This window comes from Diabrotica virgifera, chromosome 10 (assembly GCF_917563875.1).
Source record: "Diabrotica virgifera virgifera chromosome 10, PGI_DIABVI_V3a".
Taxonomy (NCBI): domain Eukaryota; kingdom Metazoa; phylum Arthropoda; class Insecta; order Coleoptera; family Chrysomelidae; genus Diabrotica; species Diabrotica virgifera.
In genome coordinates, this window is record NC_065452.1 from 41,990,000 (window position 1) to 42,012,946 (window position 22,947).

Sequence of the window (22,947 nt, forward strand, 5' to 3'; positions counted from 1 at the left end):
GAAGCCAACTCCGTTGTTGTTGTCTTCGTTACCTTTGTAATAGAAAATGTTTCCTGATTTCAGCTGTATTCTCTCTTCACCTTTTCTTCTTACGTCTGCAAGGCCCAGTATATCCCATTTTATTTTATATAGTTCTTCTTGTAGCTCAAAAATTTTTTCGTCTCGATTTAGAGATCTTGCATTGTATGTGCAGACGTTTAGTTTTAGGGTTTTGTTTCGTTGAGTTTTCATAAGCGAGTTCTTGTCTCCCCCAGACTCCGTGAGACTGACCTTTTTCGAGGTGTGGGATTTGGCACTAGATGCTCTACCCACCTGGGGACCATATCCGTGTGTTTTAGTGCTCGCCATCATGGTTTTAAAGGGGGTTATTGGCAGTTAAAACATCACGCTTGCCATGCGGGTTGGTGTGTTTGTTATCAGCCGCCCACTCTGGGTCAGACGCGGTTTGTAGCCGCCCACTCTGGATCAGACGCTACATTTAATTTTATACTAACCCTAAAATTAGGGGTCGCCACTTCCGCCATACACGCCGTATCAAAGATCTTCTTTTTCGCCATGCCTACCGTTGTGGTCTTTATCTGTAACCCTAGACAAGGGACCCTAAGCAGGTTCTAGTTCCCCGGGCCAGGGAACCCCTGGAATCTACGGAGGGCAGGGATTGATTCACTTTCCCTGATAGGACTGTCTAAAAGAGTTCCTACCCGTACTTTTATAAGACAAAATTTAGCTCACTTTATTTCTTGACTTGGCATTAGAAAACTGCCACATTAATACCTACTATCAAAATTCAGTTGCTCCAGTCCTCCATTTTCTATGATACAATAGTGATAAGGCTTCTAGGTTTTCTTGACCCAAATGTAACCTTTAATATAATGTATCTTTATTCTTTTAAGAGCCGAAAAAGACGCCTGACGCATTAGAAATAATTGGTATCTTCAAATAAACTTTCAGTAAAGTCCAAAATTGGAAAAAGTTGCCTTTACATCCTGGATGACACCAAATTTTTCAAATATTTATTAGAATTTTGGCTTAACGTTACAAAATGAGTAGTTTCATTATGCAAGTTCTCTTTGGTTTCATCAATATTTTTTATATTTCTCGCATAAAATAATAACTCACGTCTTGACTTCTTCTTTATTTAGCGTAAAAAACATCTAACAGCTGATGTAACATCTTTGTAGCATTATATTCTCTTTAAGAATTATTGAGTAATATTGTCGCATATAACATTAAATTCAATTCTGAATTAACCTACTTCAATTCTGAATCTCTCTTGCCCCTTTAAAATTGTTTTATTTTCAACTTCGGCATCGAAAACTGTTTTTCTTTTCTTTGTTCTTTGAAGGTCAATTCTATAGAATATATTTGAGATATCCTCGCCTTCGCAAAAAAATATTTCTGGATAGTTCAATTTCACTTAATTTATTTCTTAAGTCTCCAATAAAGCTCAAATGTCATTAATTCTACTCCAATTGACACATTCGAGTCCACAGTTTCTAAGGTTTTCTTGTTGCACTCACGCGTTTTAAAATTTTTGCCCAAATCAGTGTCAATGGAGCTGCCTCAAAGGTATCCATTTTATTTTGCAGTGCCTTAGCTTCACTTTTAACTGCTGATTTTTTGTCTCTATTATTGCTTAATTGGAAAAAATATGTTTGACGGATCCGTAGTTTTTAGGTAAAGCATTTACAGCGTCAACAGTTTCTACAAGTTTTGTTTTCATCACTTCCAGGAATTCATTAAAAATTTGGTCAGACAGATAGCTAACTGAACCTTTTGCTTTATTTGTATTCCGCTGTAAATGATAATATAAGAAGTTGTCAAAAGCCAAGTATACAAGACAACTTAATTAATTACCTTTTTGACGACTCGTTAATTCCTCATGTCATGAGATCAACGGAAAGCTAGTCCTTAAGAAGCAAGTAATTTAATGGTGACAACAACTCTTCTTAGGACCTTTCGTAAATAGTCAGCTTCGCGTTCTACTTGCTCTTTCAAGCCAGCGTCTATAACTCCAATCTAACTGATGATCCATATAACATAACTCTGTCTAATTGATGATCTGGTTACTAATGTAATCATAGAGTTTAGATAAAATTTACTTTCTTCCTGAGATTTGAGCAAACTATTCAAATGTTTCCAGTGGGTAAAATACATCCAAAATCTGTTAAACTATTTTTTTCAATTGAAAATATTTTGCAAGGGTAACAATAAACAGCTTTAACACTTTCGTATTATATTAGCCAATCTCTCTTTTCTTTACCTCCATTGGTTATTACTCTATAAGATGTGATTTCATTAATCGCCTATAACAAGCTTTGTCTCCAGCATATTCATATATTTCATACAATTTTCTAAGGAATCACTCTCGTTTAAAAGTTATCACGTTCTTACAAAGTTATCAGGTATTTCATAGTCTTTTTCTCTATTTCAAATAATATGTACCTCGATTATTATTGGACTTTATTTTGTTAATAATAAAAGAAAGCCACTTCACACCCCTCGTGGGCCCTTAGGGCCCGCCCCGAGCGCCCAGTGGATAAACCGGCACTGAAATCCGTACCATTCCCACCAGTTATTCAACCATGTGATTCTTCTACTTCCTACACTTACCTTGCCCTGGATTTTTACTTGTATAATTGATTGAAGTATGTTGTAGATATCTCCCATTACGCATAACATGCATCAGGTATTGCAGCTTTCGTGCCGCGATGGTTTCCAATATTTCCATTCTTTTGTTGACTCTTTTCATGACTTCGTTGTTTCTTACATGCTCGGTCCATGATATCTTCAGGATTCTTCTATACACCCACAGTTCAAATGCTTCCAACTTTTTACCAGTCGACGCGTTAATTGTTCATGCTTCTATCCCGTAAATCAGAGTTGAGAAAATATAACATCTTGCCAGCCTAACACTCAAGTCTAATTTCAGTTCTCTTGCACAAAATACTTTTCTTATTTTGTTGAAGTTTGTTCTTGCTTTCTGTATTCGAACTTTGATTTCTTTGGAGTTATCGTTTGTGTGATTAATTATTGTGCCAAAATAGTTTTAGTTTTCCACTTGTTCTAAAGTTTTATCGTTAATTGTCGGACTTTCATCATTATTTTGGGTTATTTTGGGTTTTTATATCCTCATAAATTTAGTTTTCTTGATGTTTATTGATAATCCATATTTTTCTTCCTACTCAACTATCTTGTTCATTAGCTTGTGAAAATCTTGTAGGTTGTCCGCTATTACGATAGTATCGTCCGCATATCTAATGTTGTTAATTAGCGTTCCATTGACCTTAATTCCTGCTGTTTCTCCCTCAAGAGCTCTTTTCATAAATTCTTCAGAGTATGCATTGAATAGTAGTGGTGACCATAAACACTCCTGTCGCACTTCTCTTTTAATTCCCAACTTTTCTGACGTGTGTTCGTTAATGCGTATGTGTGCTTGCCCTTTATAATATAGATTTTTTATAATTCGAAAGTCATTGTATTGTAATTGTTTTGTTTTGAGGACGTTCATTAGCTCTCTGTGGCGGACTTTATCGAAAGCCTTGTTGTAATCTATGAAACAGACTTACACCTTGTTTCACATCCAAGCATCTCTGGATTAGTACGTTGAATGCAAAGAGAGCTTCACGGGCACCTACGCCTCTACGGAATCCAAATTGCATTTCTTCAATATCCATATTAAGTGTTTGGTAAATGCGTTTATGAATGATCTTTAAAAACATTTCAAGTTTGTGAGACATCAGACTTATGGTGCGGTGGTCGGTGCATTCTCTAGCATTTTTCTTTTTTGGGAGACAAATAAATCTTGAGGTCAACCATTCATTGGGTATGTCACCTGATTGATAAATTTCATTAAAGAGCTTTAAGAGAACATCCATGTACTCATTTTTCTATTATTTTAAGGACATCAATAGGCAGTTCATCTGGCCCCAGGTTTTTCCGATTCTGGTGTTCTTTAGTGCATACAATATTTCTTTCTTTGTAATTTCTACACTTGTTTCTCTGTCCTCGAAATATAATATGTCTTGTAGGTTTCCTTTTTCGTCCTCAAAGAGCTCTTCCATATATTTTTTCCATCGTCTTAGCTTTTCTTCAGTCATTATCATAGTATTTCCATTTTTATCTAAAAGAGTTGTATTGTGATTTCTTTTTTGCAGCCCTGCCATTTATTTAACCTTTTTATGCAGGTAGAATAGGTCGTATGTGTTCTGAAGATCTTCTATCTCTTTACATTTTTCCTCATAGTAAGTTTGTTTTGTCTCCCTTATGTAGAGATTTTGAAAGATAAAATTAGAAAATATAGTTAAATTCACTTTGAGTGAAAGATAGTTATTATTAGTCATGACGTTCGGAAAAATATATGTAGAAAGAACCCGTCTCAAGGTTCTCTTAAAATTGTGTAGTCTGTAGTTACAATGCAAAGCCATGAAATGATTCAGTAAGTTTGATCAGTCACGATTTGAAGATTTATGCTTGGGTACGAGAGAAGCCTTGTTCAGTATGCAAGTATGGATACAGAGATGCAGAGAATTAAAATGTAGGTATACAGCCGTGCAATCGATTTTAAAAATGCTTTTGACATTTGATAAGATACGGCATAAAAATGCTACAAATATTGAAAACAGTTGGATTGGACGATAAAAATTTACTAATAATTATCAATCCATACTGTCCATTGTAAAATTCAATACAAATATTGAAAACAGATGGATTTGACGATAAAGATTTACTAATAACTACCAATCCATAGTGTTATTGTAAAATTCTATCCCCATCTTTTCCTTCTGTTAACCCCTACGCGCCAGACCGTCGTACGGCAAGTCGCACCTATAGGTATACGGATACAACTAATTAAAGGTGGGTTTTCCCACCTCTAGATTTGAATATAGACATTCGGATCGAACAAAAATACCTTAAATATGATGCAGATGTCGTATATGGCGAACGCAAACTTATGATGCACCGCGCACCGGTGTGAATGTCACAGTGTAACAGTCAAGCATGCGTTTCTTGATGCACAAATACCATCAGATGAGCAAATACAACATATTACACCAAATGAGGTACAGTGCATTATAAAAACAGAGCTAGACCCTAAAAAAGCTCCAGGACACGACCTAATTAAAATTATGAAAGAACTACCGCGAAAAGGAATACTGATGTCAACCTACATTACTAACGCCGTCATAAGACTCAAATATTTTCCTGCGCAATGGAAGGTAGCGCAAATAATACTAATTCCTAAACCTGGTAAACCTCAACACGAAACAACGTCATACCGAGCAATAAGTCTACTGCCTGTCATGTCGAAAATTATGGAAAATTACTAGCTAAGTGACTTATGAAAATTATTGCAGAAAAAGAACTTTTACCAATACACCAATTTGGATTTAGAGTTAAACATTCAACAATTGAACAGATCCGTCGACTGGTAGAATTAATCCAAGACTATTTTGAAAGCAAGCAATATTGCTCAACTGCATTCATCGATGTAAGCCAAGCTTTTGACAAAGTGTGGCATCAGGGACTACTATATAAACTAAAAAGGGAACTACACCAGAACATGTATGATAGATATACTATACTCTACCTAAAAGAAATATATTTCCAGATAAAATATGAAGACGAGATAACCGGTATACATCTCATAAAGGCAGGCGTTCCTCAAGGTAGCGTTCTTGGGCCGATCTTGTATCTACTATTTACCTTCGATTTGCCTGCGGACAATAAAGTACATACAGCCAAATTTGCAGACGATACCGCAATAATGGCAGTACATTCAGATCCCGTTGTTGCAGCAGAACAACTCCAAGAAAACTTAAATAAAGTCCAGAAATAAACTAAGAAATGGAAGATAAAACTTAATGAATCCAAATAAAGCCACATAGTATTCACTAAATGCCATGGCAATTCTCCTCAAATATCACTCAACAATGCTCCCCTTCCAACGGTAGATACTGTAAAGCACTTAGACCTACATATGGACAAGAGACTCACTTGGATAACTCATATATGGAAAAAAAGAAAACATCTTGACACCATATATAGAAAATACTATTGGTTGCTCGGAAGAAAATCCCAGTTGTCGTTGAGACATAAATTACTAGCGTACAATGCCTTACTCAAGCCAATTTGGACGTAAGGAATACAGTTGTGGGAACCTGCTTCAAAATCCAATCTAGCAATCATGGGCCGATTTCAAAACAAGGTGTTACGAGCAATAACTTATGCGCCGTGGTTTGTAAGCAACAAAAACATCCTACAGGGCCTTCAAGTGCCAACTGTGAGTGAAGTGATAGTGTCACACAGTGATAAATATGTACAGCGACTAGAAAACCACCCAAATGTGTTAGCGCTAAATTTATTGGATAATAGTCAACAAATTAGACGCCTTAAGCAAAAATTACCATTAGATTTACCATTCTTAAGTTAAGAAACACTAATTGTAAACGTAATTGTAATAATCATGTGGAGTAAATATTTATTGAAATATTTCTCTTCGCGCCATTGTAAATTTTAACAAATGTGTTTATGGTCTGTTTTTTTTACTGATTGCACAGTAAACAAACAATAAAAAAAAGTCAAGCATGCACGTGGGTGCATCACCGTATTGAAGGGGTTAATGAAAATATTTGTCAAACATCAAAGAATATAATATCACTATTGACTTTCGTTCGATTCTATAATGTACGACGACTAAAAACGAGAGAACTAATGAAAAAACTAATCCAAAAACTGGCATGTTATAAATTATTTTAGAATTTTCGTCGACAATTATAAAACGTCTTGCATCATTAAAAATAGTATAAATAAAATACTTACAATTTACGCTTACTTTGATTCTTTTGCTGACTGTGGGGGGTACACCATTACTAGCAATGCACAGAAAAGCCCCCATATCAAGTCTGGAAATTTTTGTAAGCTCCAGAGTTTCTCCTTCCCATTCGGAAACTGAAAAATAAAATTGTACGTTAACAAAATTTGTTATTTTTAAAATATTTTATAAAGTAAAAGTATACTTTTTGTACATGGTGATTTGGTAACAGTGACTGCGAAAAAAGTGAGTACGTGTACAAACAATGAGACAAATAAAATTTTTAAGATATACCAAGCAGCGCAAAGTATATTGATGAGCAACGATTAATAAAACAGTATAAGATGATTCTTTACTCGATGATACGAGGATACGTTGTACTAGATGATACGCTTTAAAGGGGCGTTTTCCTACAAATTCGCCGGTCGCTGGTAGCAGCGAATTGGTAGCCGCTACCAATTGATTCATGCATCGTTAATGCGTTTTAAATAGAACTATTCTCCTAGAAGCTACTGGGTCGCTGTTACCAACGACTGAGTCGTCAGTCGCCGGTCGCCAGTCGTAGGTTTCGTTGGGAAGCATACTAGCGTCCCCAGTCGCCACAAATACTACTGTCTTTGTTTGTTGCATATTTCTTTAAAGATTATGGAAATAGGTTTAACAGGTAAATATTTGTGTTTATTGTTTATATTTGGTGTATGTACATGGAAACATATTTTTTATAATTATTGGTAGGTACTATATTAGTTGAAAAAGTCGCCGGTCGCCAGTCGTAGGTCTCGTTCGGAAGCAGACTAGCGTCCCCAGTCGCTACGAATAGTAGATAGGTTTTGTATTTTTTGCATATTTATTTAACGACTATAGAAATAGGTCTAAAAATAAATACAGTGCTCAACAATTGATATGAATCAAAGTAATATTTTATGCCAAAAATAGTTGGAGTTTGTAAACGTTTAATATAATTATTAAAATATTAATAACCCGACTTTGTCATCAAGTTTAAATGAAATAAAATAAATTTTCTTATTGTACAATCCGCTTTTCCTTTTTTTTTACTATCGTCAGCAAAATTTTGAGCACACAGTTAGGGTTGAGTTGTTTTTCATAATGGAGTATTTTCATTAGTCAGTTATAAACTATGCCTCGAAGACGTTTAGATATTGTCCGAATGTAACAGATTGTGATGTGAGGTGGTCAACGAAAAGTGAAGTGGCTCAACGTTTGGGGTTTTTACAAAGTGTTGTAAATAGAGCTTAGAATCGTTATATCACAAATGGTGTCGGCTCATAACGTTTATGGTGGAGGGCGACAACGGAGTACCAAGCCTGTTGATGACCGATATATGCGAATTATTGCTAGATGGAACCCAATATATTATATTGCTGGCTTCAACAGAACATTGCATAACGCCACTGAAATAATAATTTCAAACCAAACCGTTAGAAGAAGGTTGCGTGAGTGGCTTAAGAGCAATAATATGTTCATATCATCCAGTAATAATCAGGAAACATCGCGGATTTAGAAGACTATGGGCTGAAGAACACAGCAACTGCACAATCAACGAATGGAGAATCTGTATATTTACAGATGATTCTAGATTTCGTATAAACAATTCCGATGTTCGTATTTTGGTTTGGAGGAAACGAGGAGAGAGGTATAATTAAAATTATAGGGTGCCTACTACTACTTTTGGGGGAGGCTCTATTTGCGTTTGGGGTGGTATTTGTTTTGTTAGCCGCACCGACTTAGTGGATCTGACAAATTCTACGATGATGGCTCAAAAATATAGAGATATGGCTGTAGAACCAACTACTGTACCATTTGCGGGTGTACTCGGAGAAAGTTTTGTCCTTATTAACCAGTATCCCATGTTCAGTATCACTGTATTGACAAAATAAAGTGGCCAGTCATGTCACTAGATATGAACTGCATAGTACTTGTCTGGGTTGCTATAATACAACTAGATGTGTTAGATTAATTTATGATAATATGTGTTAGATTAATTTTAGATAATAATACGCTTATAATACGTTAGATGTAAATACGCTTCAACAGTTAAGTGAAACGGTGAAGCACATATGGACAACTTGGGATCAAAATTTTTTGAATGCATTTATTGAGAGTATGTAATAGAGCAAGAAGTATAATCCATTCACGAGGAAGTCCACTAAAATATTAGAATTTTTTATTTAAGTTTTGTAGACCAATTATCTTGTTATTTTTGATTTTGTAGAACACAATTTTAAGTTAACTTATTTTAATAAATTGTTAACATATATTATTTTTGCTTTTGATTATTTATATTTCAAAATATATGTATATTGTCTAACTATAACCAACGAAAAAATACTGCAACGTCAACAAACTTTTAAAATATTTTAAATAATAATTATTATGATCCTTATCTATTGTTGAGCAGTGTATTTGTGTTTATTGTTTATATTTGGTGTCCGTATTTAGCTATTTCATACTACATTAGTTGAAAAAAAGACCCATTAATAAATTTTGGAAAAAACTGATAAGTACATATTCATTGTTATTATACCTACCTACATACAGTAATGGAGGCTTTGACCACAGAAGATGATGATCAACTGATTCATGTGGTTAGCAATTATCCTGAATTTTACGTTCCAAAAAATGAATCATATAAGTTGACGGCAAAGAAAGACATTTAATTTCGGTAAATTTAATTAAATATTGAAGTATTCGCAGCTACCAGCGACTCGGTAGCGGCTACCAATTCGCGGCTACCAGCGACCTGCGAATTTGTAGGAAAACGCCCCTTAACAGTGTGTTATTCCCTGTACTGTATCAACCTCTGTTAGGACCTGCAGTTCAAGAAAACCTTGAGAAACTATTATAGAGAAAGAAAAATCAATAAAATATAAGTTTTTAGTATAAAATATGCAGATAGTATTAGCTCGTACCGAAACCGAAGAAAAGTTTTAGATCTAATTAATAATGCTTATCTACAACTAGAAATGAAGATTAATTAGAAAAACAATCCAGATAATAATTAAACAAAAAAATACATTCGAACCCGCTCATTGGAGTAGCCGTCGTGCCAAGAAAAAGTATTCCTATAACAGGGATATTCTAATAACCGATCATATAAGCCTAGTCAAAACGTTTTGGGACCTCAAATTTCTATCCCTTAAACCGGGATATTCCTTTAACCGGTATTCTAATAAGCGGGTTCGACTGTAAAATGTTTCGATACCTACAGCAACAAATGGGAATATATTATGCCAGGTAAATCATTATACTAACAGGGGGTTTCATTAAGAATTGTGCATATAGTAACTGGAGAAACCTTAGCAAAAAATACGAAGATTTATCCTAGATCACTTTAAATAAAATATTCCTTCTTACCGAGATACAGAGTGTTTTATTACAAATATTCTAAAATGACTGTTTAACATTGTTTAAATCTTCCCACGAGCAGAGTAAATTTTTGATATTTTGCTTCGCGTTAGAGATATCGGAAAAAGTTATTTGGAAAAGTTGTTCCAAATATTATTATAACCCCTCGTACCAAATGTCATGACAAAATTCGCACTTTTAGTTTTTTTTTATTTGTAGTCAGGACCCTAAAATTCCGTAGAGCTAGCTGTCCCGAGATGTTTCTCGGGACAGCCAATTGTAGGTTTTTGGATCCCGACTGCAAATAATGAAAAAAACTAAAAGTGAGAATTCTGTCATAAAATCTGATATGCGGAGTTATAATAGATATTTCGAACAACTTTTCCAAATAACATTTTCCGATATCTCTAACGCGAAGCAAAGTATCAAAAATTCACACCGTTTGTGGGTTCGCAGTAGGCCGCGTTTAAAATTTAAATTTCAGTTGACTATCTTAAAAAATTGTGAACCATCAATTTGTATTGCAAAATTTCAAATCTGTATTTATTTTGATAGCCGAAATATAAAGGTGTCTTCATCTTAAATGCGACAAACTGTATAAATAGAATCCTTCCGTTTGCTTCATAGACCAGGGCGCATCTGTAAAAATATTAGTACATTTGGACGTTGAGAGGTGACTCATATTTTTTTGCAGAAATTCCTTGAAAATAACTCATACAATAAAATTTTTTGAGTTATCCTCCCACTCAAAAATTTCCGGAACATTGTTTAAATAATCAAAATGTCAAAAAATGAAGGAAAAATTCGATGTTTTTCTTCGTTTTTTGATTATAACTTTAAAAGTGCTCATTTCCGAGAAAAGTTGTACTGACATAAAAGTTGCGCAATTAAATTTTCTACAATATAGGATTCGTTAAATATTTTAAAAATTGTCACCCTTGTTGCAAATTGTAACAAAAGCGATAAAAGCAATAATATGGCAATAATTGCGAAAAAACGATAAAAAAACAAGTATTCACATTTTACTTTTTTCAACCATTTGTGCTACACTTAGAACCTTCATATTTTACCCAGAATAACTTTATAATATAAGAGAAACAATACTGTGAATTTCATTAAGATCAGTTTAATAGATTTTTGCAAAATAAATTTTGCAATCCAGCTTTCGCGAAAAAAGTTCATTTTTTCAAAATGTTACAGGACTGAAAATAAAGCAGACAGCAAGTTGAATTATTTCGTATAGTATTACGTATAGAAGAGTACTGTACCTTTCAGTTGCAATTTGCAAAATTAAGATCGGTTAACCACTACTGCGTCAGGAGTTTTTTTTTTATATAAACATTATTTTTTTGGTGTTACGCGCAGGACAGCGCATAATTTTCTCTGATTGGGCGTTCCAATGACCTTTGATAATGATTGATAAATTTTAATTTTTAGTACATTTCGATATAAATAAATAAATTTGTTCATTGCAAAATGAAAACACATACTCTGTCCTTTGAAATAATACTTTTTTTGGCAAAAACATTTTTTTTTTCATATATTTTAAGTTAGATCATAAAAGTTTATTATTTTTAAACATATTCAATTGTTTAAACAATATTTCACAAACAATAATCAAATTAGTTTGATTTTTGGGGAATTAAAGTATTAAAATACAACAAAATATACAGTAATAAAATAATATATTAGATAAAGATTGGAAGAAATGTTGGTGGAAATCAACTTGTGTGAATCGAACACCGCTGTCCTGCGCATAGCACTAAAATTTAATGTTTATTTAAAAAAATTTCTGACGCCGTGGTAGTTAATGGATTTTAATTTTAAAAATTGCAAATGCGAGGTACAGTATTCTTCTATACGTAAAAAAATTCAACTTGCTATCTGATTTATTCTTAGTCCTGCAACATTTTGAAAAAATGAATTTTTTTTGCAAAAGCTGGGTTGCAAAATCTATTAAACCGATCTTAATGAAAGGCTATAGCGGGATAAGATGGTCAAAATTGCACCAGGCTCGATTCAGTTTTGGGTTTAGCCATTCGAAAATATATAATTGAAAACTCACTCAGCCAAATTTTCAAGTCCCTGGGTGCACCGGGGGGTCCGCTATAGAAAAAAACGTGTTTTTTTGAAAACATTTTTTTCCAGACGCTGTATTGCTGCAAAAAATCAGAAAAAATTAATGAATGCGTATCTTAACAACACAAAACTACCTGATTTTTTTCAGATTTTTAGCTTCAAAATTAAGCGCAGAAAAAATTTTTGAAATTTTCAAAAAATTTTTAGGTTATGTTGTAAATTTTTCGCCAACTTTAGAATATTGTTGTTTTGTGTATTTTTTTCCATTCTTTCGAATGGCATAAGCATCATTATCATTTTTGACGTGGAAAATACCTAAAAATCGAAAGAACTGTTTTTTTTGGCATTTTTTGAAGTTTTTGACTGATAAACTCAACAACATGCAGCTAAATTAATCATCATTTACATTTTTATATATATATATTGTTACATTTACAATCGAAATCAGCTATTAGAACTTATTTTTTTTCCTACAGCATACTCAAAAACCCCGTTTTTCGGCGTTTACTAAATAGCCTCAGAAATCAGTAAAAAAAAATAATTCTTTTAACGTTTAAAAAATTAAAATTTTGTTGTTCTCGATAGAATGTAATACAATTAATACTTAAATAAAATTTTTTTTTGTTTTGCACGATTGTTTGAATTTCATATATAATAATATCGTCCCACTAAGGGTACCCTGCCATAGGCTTATAAAAAAAATCAATAAATTAATTTTTTAAAAGTTTTAACGTTTAAAAAATAAAATTTTTGTAGTATTCGATAGAAAATGTTGCCCTTTATAAAAATGCTTGTTGCGGTTGTGATTCTCAAAGCGCGCTAAGGTTAAAAAAGCTCGGCACTTTGGTGCCGTACGCAAGGAAGCGCTTCTAGCCACGTTTTTGGAAAAAAACTCAGGATAAACCAGTCCTCAAGTACCCGCGGTTGAAGTTACTAACTACTTACGTAATAAAAATATTTTTAAAATAATAAAATAAGAAAATCTACGGCTTCCTTTTGATTAAAAAATAAAAAAATAATAAATAAAAAAATATTTTTATTAAACTTTAATGAGGAATTATTATTTAAATAAATAATTATTAAATTATTTGAATTACTTAATTGATTATATAGTGCAACCTAAAGAGTGCAGAGTGTTTAAAGGGATTAATAAATTAATTATTAAAAAGTTACTACATAATGATGAAATTACAAAATTCAAATTAATATACAGCATGGTGCAAAGAAAGGAATAAATTCGTTATTTCGTAAACTGGCGACTTTCGGAAAAATACCGAAACGGGTCGAGTGTGATACGAGTGACGTCATCCATCTGGGTGTGATGACGTAATCGATGATTTTTTTAAATGAGAATATATGTCGTGTGGCAACTCATTTCAAAGGATATTCAGTTCTCTATTCATTAATATAAACACTAACAAAATTATTTATACAGGGTGACCAAAAAAAATTTGAATTAAATTAATTGACATAAAAAGAAGGATTTAAGTAATGTATTTACTTCAAAATATATTTTACTGCTGTTAGAAAACAGAAGAAATGTTTGAGATATAAACATTGCTTTTCACTTAAATTCAATGTTCAAGCCAGCTCCTGCCAGCCACCTGCCTCTTGTTATTTAAGCGAAAAGCAATGTTTATTTTTCGAATAAACATTTTTTTCCGTTTTCTGAAAGTAAAATATATTTTGAATTAAATAAATTACATACATTATTTTTTTGGATATTAATTTATTTAAAAAAAAATGGGTCACTCTGTATAAATAATAAGGAAAAAGTTTCCATTGTTTTCAATCTGGTGGGATGTAGAGTAATATTTTTGATGTTATTTTATGTGCTATTAGATTGAAAACTTAGTCCTTTCTAATAATGGTAATGTTTATACTATTACTGAATAGAGATTTGAATAACCTTTCGAATAACCAAATTATAGTAAAGTCCCAGTGATTGGCTGTGTACCATAGTTAAGAAACTTACACAGAAATAAAAAAACTTCGGCTTGTATAATGGTATAAAATTCTATTAAAAAACTTTTAAAAAAGTCATCCAAATAGATTATAGAAAAACATCAGAACATTTTCTATCTAGTCAGATCATCTTCAGTGACATTCTGTTTAGTTACTGAAACTATAGTCCGCTAGTTGATATATTATTATGTAGTCTTCAAAATTACATAATTATTTATTAAAATTTCCCATATAAATAGTTAATCATAAAAATGCCAAAGGAAATAGCTTCAGAACAACATTAAAATTATACTTTTGAAATGCGGCACAATGTCGATATAAATGGATTTTACTAAAGCTCAAAAGCAGCATGGCTTCCCTGCTCGAAAAACTGAAGGGGTACTTGTCACAACGAGTTCGAGGTCAAGACGGAATTCGGTCTGTGTCACTCGTCTTGACTTGTCATTCCAAAAGTATAATTTTAATAAAAATTTTATTTCAAGGTACTAACTAGTACACTTTAGAAGACCAAAAATAATATTTTTTTCCAAGAATTGTTTTCTCAGAAGCTATAGTAAAAATGAACATAAAACTTTTTACATATTAATATCTAACTTTTAGAGAATACAAAAAATATACCTTTCTTCATTTATGCACGTGCACTAATACTGTAGAGGGCGCAAAAGTTGAGGCCTCGAAAAATGATGGCGGACAGTTAATCTCAGGATTGGGATATCTGAAACAAAAAAATCGTACTGCATTTGAAAAAGGAAGGTTTATTACGTGACAATTTACCAGAGTTTGACCAAAAAAATAAAAAATATTTATTTTTTCACCATGAAAAACTGAAGAAAAACGGGCGATTTTTTCACAAAATTTTTTCAATGTAAAATCTTTTTTTGCGGAATTTTTCACTAACGGTGGTAAATTGTCACGTAAGAGACCTTTCTTTTTCAAATGCCGTACGATTTTTTTGTTTTAGAGATCCCAATCCTGAGATTAACTGTCCGCCATCGGAACTACTTTTTTTCGACGCCTCGACTTTGGCGCCCTCTACAATATTACTGTACGTGCATAAATTAAAAAAGATATATTTTTTGTATTCTCTAAGAGTTAAGTATTAATATGTAAAAAGTTTTATGTTCATTTTTAATAAGGGTTCTGAGAAAAAAAATCCTGAAAAAATGCTTATTTTTGGTCTTCTAAAGTGTACTAGTACCTTAATAAAATTATGTAATTTTAAAGACTATATATCAACTAGTGGGCTAGTTTCAATTGCTACACAGAATGTCACTGAAGATGATTTGACTAGATCGAAAACATTCTGGATGTTCTTGGATGACTTTTTTAAAAGTTTTTTAATAAAATTTACCATTATACAAACCAAAGTTCTTTACTACTATGGTTTTTCAAATAACCGTAATTCTCATTAAAAAAATTCATCGATTACGTCATCGCGCCCAGATGGATGACGTCACTACTAGTATGATATATATTCCAAAAAATCACAATTAAAAAATCGACCTCTTTCGTGATTTTTCCTTAGAGTCGACAGTTTAATAAATAACGAATTTATTCCTTTCCTTTGCATCTTACTGTATATTAATTAGCATTTGAATTTTGTAATTTCATGAGTACGTAGTAACTTTTTAATAATTAAGTTATTAATCCCTTTAAACACTGCACTCTTTAGGTTGCACTATTTAAGCAATTGAATAATTCAAATAATTTAGTAATTTATTTATATAATAATTCCTCATTAACGTTTAATAACACGATTTTTATTACGTAAGTAGTTAGTGACTTCGACGGCAGTACTTGAGGAGTGTTTTTTTTTTGTATCGAACACTACAAAAATTTTATTTTTTAAACGTTAAAAAATTTTCCTCATTAACGTTTAATAACACAATTTTTATTACGTAAGTACATAGTTAGTGACTTCGACGGCAGTACTTGAGGAGTGGTTTTTTTGTATCGAACACTACAAAAATTTTATTTTTTAAACGTTAAAAAATTTTCCTCATTAACGTTTAATAACACAATTTTTATTACGTAAGTACATAGTTAGTGACTTCGACGGCAGTACTTGAGGAGTGGTTTTTTTGTATCGAACACTACAAAAATTTTATTTTTTAAACGTTAAAAAATTAATTTATTGATTTTTTTTATAAGCCTATGGCAGGATACCCATAATGGGACGATATTATTATATATGAAATTTAAATAACCGCGCAAAACAAAAAAATAATTTATTTAAGTATTAATTGTATTACATTCTATCGAGAACAACAAAATTTTAATTTTTTAAACGTTAAAAGAATTATTTTTTTTTACTGATTTCTGAGATTTCTTACTATTTAGTAAAAACGCCGAAAAACGGGGTTTTTGAGCATGTTATAGGAAAAAAATAAGTTCTAATAGCTGATTTTGATTGTAAATGTAACAATACATATAAAAATGTAAATGATGATTAATTTAGCTGTATGTTGTTGAGTTTATGAGTCAAAAACTTAAGAAAATGCCAAAAAAACAGTTTTTTCGATTTTTCGGTATTTTCCACGTCGAAAATGATAATGATGCTTATGTTGTTCGAAAGAACGGAAAAAATACATAAAACAACAATATTTTAAAGTTGGCGAAAAATTCACAACATAACCTAAAATTTTTTTGAAAATTTCAAAATTTTTTCCTGCTCACAATTTTAAAGCTAAAAATCTGAAAAAAATCAGGCAGCTTTGTGGTGTTAAGATACGCATTTATTAATTTTTTCAGATTTTTGCAGCAATGGAGCGTCTGGAAAAAAATGTTTTCAAAAAAACACGTTTTTTCCCATAGCGGACCCCCCGAAGCACCTAGGGACTTGAAAATTTGGCTGAGTGAGTTTTGAATTATATGTTTTCGAATGGCTAAACCCAAAACTGAATCGAGCCTGGTGCAATTTTGACCATCTTATCCCGCTATAGCCTTTACTGTATAATTTTATAATATCATAAAGATTTTCTGGGTAAAATATGAAGGTTCTAACTATAGCATAAATGGTTGAAAAACGTAAAATGCAAATACTTGTTTTTTTTATGGGTTTTTCACAATTATTGCTATTTTGCAACAAGGGTGACAATTTTTAGAATTTGTAACCAATCCTATATTGTAGAAAATTTAATTACGCAACTTTTATGTCTAAGCAACTTTTCTCGGAAGTGAATACTTTGAAAGTTGTAATCAAAAAACGAAGAAAATAATCGAATTTTTCTTTCATTTTTTAACTTTTTGATTATTTAAACAATGTTCCGGACATTTTTGAGTGGGAGGATAACTCAATTATTATTATAGGAGTTAATTCTAAGAAATTTCTGCAAAAAAATATGAGTCACCTCTCAACGTCTATCTCAAAACAGATGCGCCCTGGACTATCAGTTATTTTATTTGTTTTAAAGATATTCATATTATAATTTATCGCAGCGGAAAAATTCAAATTGATTGTCTGAAATCAACAGTTATCATGCAATGCAATGTTTTGATACTGAATAGTCAAATTAATGAGCCATATAAGCCAAAACCTAAAGCTGATATACATTTGGATGGATTATTGGTGATAACCATTTCGAATAAATTAGATGCAGTATAGAAACGAAGTTCTTTGTCAATTGTGTCCGTTTCAGTCATATACGCGTTGCATAAATCATAAGCCTTAATTACTGTATGTATAATTCAGATTAAGCACATAGCCAACCTCGCCTATACGTATATGTATATGAAATACTTTAAACGATTACTTAAAACAAAAATGAATAACCATTTTCAATTTCGTTGCAAAACGAAAATACAGCCGAACCATATTCTAGTCCAATCAGAGAGTGCTGCAAGCACCTCTACCGGTTTCGAAACTTATTAGTCTCTCATCAGGAGGCACATATGCTGATCTCCCTGATTCAACCAAAACAAACCCCAGCGTGCAGTCCCGGATCGCAACGAACGAAATGGCATAGATGCCCTAGCGGCAACTGCTAGCAAAAAGACTAAGTTTTCACTCTAATGGCATATAAAACAACATAATGCTATTCTACATCCCACCAGAATAAAAACATTGGGAACCTTCTCTGGTTACACCTCCGAGGCTTCTACAATTTGCAAGCCATACGGATGCTGAGACTAAGGAAGATGAAGGAATTCTACAATTTACAATTCACGTCCCATCTGCTCAGCGCGGTAAAGTTCCAACGAGAATGGTTCCCTTCATACTCCACACAGAGTAAATGTAAATCAAAAATGAATAACCATTTTCAATTTCGTTGCAAAACGAAAATACAGCCGAACCATATTCCAGTCCAATCAGAGAGTGCTGCAAGCACCTCTACCGGTTTCGAAACTTATTAGTCTCTCATCAGGAGGCACATATGCTGATCTCCCTGATTCAATCAAAACAAACCACAGCGTGCAGTCCTGGATCGCAACGAACGAAATGGCATAGATGCCCTAGCGGCAACTGCTAGTAAAAAGACTAAGTTTTCACTCTAATGGCATATAAAACAACATTATGCTATTCTACATCCCACCAGAATGAAAACAATGGGAACCTTCTTTGGTTACACCTTCGACGCTTCTACAATTTGCAGGCCATACGGATGCTGAGACTAAGGAAGATGAGGGAATTCTACAATTTACAATTCACGTCCCATCTGCTCAGCGCGGTAAAGTTCCAACGAGAATGGTTCCCTTCATACTCCAGACAGAGTAAATAAAAATCAAAAATGAATAACCATTTTCAATTTCGTTGTAAAACGAAAATACAGCCGAACCATATTCTAGTCCAATCAGAGAGTGCTGCAAGCACCTCTAACGGTTTCGAAACTTATTAGTCTCTCATCAGGAGGCACATATGCTGCTCTCCCTGATTCAACCAAAACAAACCCCAGCGTGCAATCCCGGATCGCAACGAATGAAATGGCATAGATGCCCTAGCGGCAACTGCTAGCAAAAAGACTAAGTTTTCACTCTAATGGCATATAGAACAACATAATGCTATTCTACATCCCACCAGAATGAAAACAATGCGAACCTTCTCTGGTTACACCTCCGAGGCTTCTACAATTTGCAAGCCATACGGATGCTGAGACTAAGGAAGATGAGGGAATTCTACAATTTACAATTCACGTCCCATCTGCTCAGCGCGGTAAAGTTCCAACGAAAATTTTTCCCTTCATACTCCACACAGAGTAAATGTAAATCAAAAATTAATAACCATTTTCAATTTCGTTGCAAAACGAAAATACAGCCGAACCATATTCTAGTCCAATCAGAGGGTGCTGCAAGCACCTCTACCGGTTTCGAAACTTATTAGCCTCTCATCAGGAGGCACATATGCTGATCTCCCTGATTCAACCAAAACAAACCCCAGCGTGCAGTCCCGGATCGCAACGAACGAAATTCTGGTGGGATGTAGAATAGCATTATGTTGTTTTATATGCCATTAGAGTGAAAACTTAGTCTGATTACTTAAAAATATACGGCGAATTATAGACGTTATAAAAAAAATTAATAAATAAACGACAGAAAACTTCGCGTAAAAATTTAAAGGTCTCTTCATAAAAGCAGTTCATTCAATAGATCAAAGTTACTACGCGAGATTGGAGACCTGGTTCCGAAACACAAAGTGTGTTTAATTTCAGCTCCGATATATTCGCAATTTTATACGAGTATTTTGACCAAAGTAAATTAACTAAAGTGATATACCTGTTCAATAAAGTTAGTGTTAGAAGAAGCCCTAAAAACGTGAGTAGAAGAACATTAATTAGATTGAAATAATATCTTTATTTTGGAAACCTCACCAAATAAAATCTTCATATCAACACAACACCGGACTGGTTTTTATTAACAACAATTAAAACCAGGGCCGTACTTTAATATGATAATAATTAAAATAAATAGTTCAAGTAAAATTAAATGATGAATAATAATTTACCAACAATGGAAACTCCTACCACTTCTCAAAACAATCCAATATACTCTACTATTGCATCTCAACAAGCTAGTCCAAAAACTCCACTAAAAGAAGAAGCCATCATCCTCAGTTCAATTAATGGCGCAAATTTGCAAGATTATCTGTTGCAACTAGGACCACTCGTTCAACCAAAAAATATTATTTATTCGTCAAGAATCTCTAATAACCGAGTATGCATTTATCTTTCAAGTAAAGTTGTAGTTGATGACTTTCTAAATAAAACAGGATCCATAAAAATAAATAATGAAGTACTTCTAGCACGTAGATTAGTTACTCCATCAGAACGTCTTCTCTTATCTAATGTTCATCCAACAATACCACAGGAAATGTTGAGCAATCTTCTCCAGAACCTAGGCTTGAAATTGACGTCACCAATACCATGTTTGAGAATTGGAGCTACAAATCCTGAATATAGCCACATACTTAGTTTTAGGCGTCAAGTATACATAGAACCCCTAAATAATATAACCATACCTGATTTTATCATGGTTAATCATGATAATGTTAGCTACAAAATATTTTTGTCCAGCGACCAATCGCTTTGCTTCAAATGCAAACAACATGGCCATCTTGCCTCACAATGTTCATCAGAAACCTCTCCCCTAACCAATTCCGATATGTCAAATAATACTCCAACTTCTAATCCACCTCAAAATATCACTTCACAGGCAACCACAACAGATCACCAAGAAAATAATTCACCAAATACCTCTCTTCTAATAAATTCGATGAAGGTGTCAAATATGAACTTTCCAACAACATAAACATCAACATCAACCAAAAGACATTTATCAGAGACCCCATCTCCAACAGAAGAGCTAGCATCCAATGTATTTAACACAGAAGGTAATAAAAATAATCCTACATCCAAAAAAATAAGAGCCGACACCAATTCTGAACTCGAAAAAAGCATAATAACATCCATTGAAGGCTCACCCCAAGAACAGCAGATACAATTAGACCAGATATCACAAAATCAAATTCACACAGCAGCTAAAGTAACAATAGAAACCGAAGAAGCTGCTAAAAGATTTATCAACAAACATTCAAAATCATATGTCTTAAATTACGAAGAATTTCGGGATTTACTAAATGAGACATACAGAGCTAAAGATGTCTTTAATATTGTTAAGGATTATACACCAGATTTAACATCACTCATTAAAATGCTTACAGATACTCATCCTCATTTTACTGACTCAAAATTAAAAAATCGAATCAAACGACTACGCAAAAAAACTAGAAAAACTATTACAAGTTGAAGCATCTGAACCCGATAGTGATTCATGTGCTTCAACTAAATAATAAATCATTTTCAATAGTATATTACAATGGAATTTGAATGGGTTTTACACCCAGTTAAGCATGTTACAACTTCTTATCTCAGAATATGCACCAGATTCTATTTCGCTACAAGAAACCCACTTAAAAAATAACTCAACACACAACCTTATCCACACCATCAAAGCTTCAGGAGGTAAAAAAAAGTTTGGACCATGGCAACCACCCGAGGTATCCAGATGACAGCAAACAATTATTTCCCGTTTACGACTTGGACATACCCAGTTCTCTCATGAACATTTGCCTAAAAAATGAAGAATCTCCAATTTGTGATGAGTGCGGTTCACCCCTTACAGTGAAGCATGTGCTAGTGGAAAAGTGGAAAAAATTCAATAGACATAGAATTAAATGCCATTTAGCAAACAATCTTAAAGACATTTTAGACAATAACAACACTAATAAACTACTTTTGCATCTCAAAGACTGTAATTATTTAACAAAGTGTAATAAACTGTTAACTATCCCGCTAATAACCTTATTAGGTTGAAGCGGATTGTTGTAAATAAAAAAAAAGTTACTACGCAAATAAACACTTTGGTACATCCTAAGTAATTTGTTAGTAGAAAACTGTTAAAGATGTACAGTACAGAAATAATAATATGTGGAATGCGACAAAGACCGAACGTAAATCACAAATTCTGAGATAAATAACGCTATTTAACGTTGCGTTGATTCCCGTCTTTAGTTTTTATCTTTTTCTATTACATATTTTCTATTTCACAAGGAGTGCCACGCCACGTTCTGTTGGATTTCGTCTTAAGAAGATTCTTCTATCTACCTATCTATAATGCTGGGGCCACAGTAACGTCTAATGCCGTTAATTAACTGGTTTGCATTTGATGTCATTACCGTGTTCGTTTTCTGTTCATTTTTATCATCCATTATCTTCTTTTGAGTCTTAGTTTTTGCTTGATCCGTTTATAAAATAATAAATTCATAAAATCATAATTAGCACTCATAAAATATAACAGCGTAGCAGCTTCGACTTCCATCTTGAAATTATTGGATTAAAAAACGCATTTTCTGCTTTCTGCGCTAAAATAAGTGTGGGCAGTCACTTTAATGCGCAGTTTGTTCCATCATTTTTGGTGTGTTAATTAATACGACCTTACGCTTCTATCATTTCGACCGTCATCGTTTTTTGTCCATATATTCGTCTTCTTTGATGGCTCTATCTCTCATGATGTGCCGTACATTTTTATGTCGCAGCGAAATAAATTTTTACATATATACGTAAATAGGTATATTATGTGTATGTATATATAAATTGTATATAAGTATTTAAATTTAAAATAAATGTAAAACCTATTTTAGAATGGGGAAAAAGGATTTATTTCGCGACCATCATCGCGACCGTCATCTTTTCGGCGAAATAAATTTTGAACGTATCTATATTATGTGTATG

The 22,947-nt window shown here is 33.0% G+C and overlaps 1 protein-coding gene across 1 annotated transcript in view; it reads right to left on the reverse strand.

The window, feature by feature from the left end:
• Nucleotides 1-22,947, reverse strand: part of LOC126893421 (neurotrimin-like) — a 792,502-nt gene that overhangs the window by 86,351 nt on the left and 683,204 nt on the right. The window contains exon 5 of the mRNA XM_050663588.1: nucleotides 6,823-6,951. Within this exon, the coding sequence (XP_050519545.1) occupies nucleotides 6,823-6,951 (129 nt within the window). The remainder of the gene's footprint in view (nucleotides 1-6,822; nucleotides 6,952-22,947) is intronic.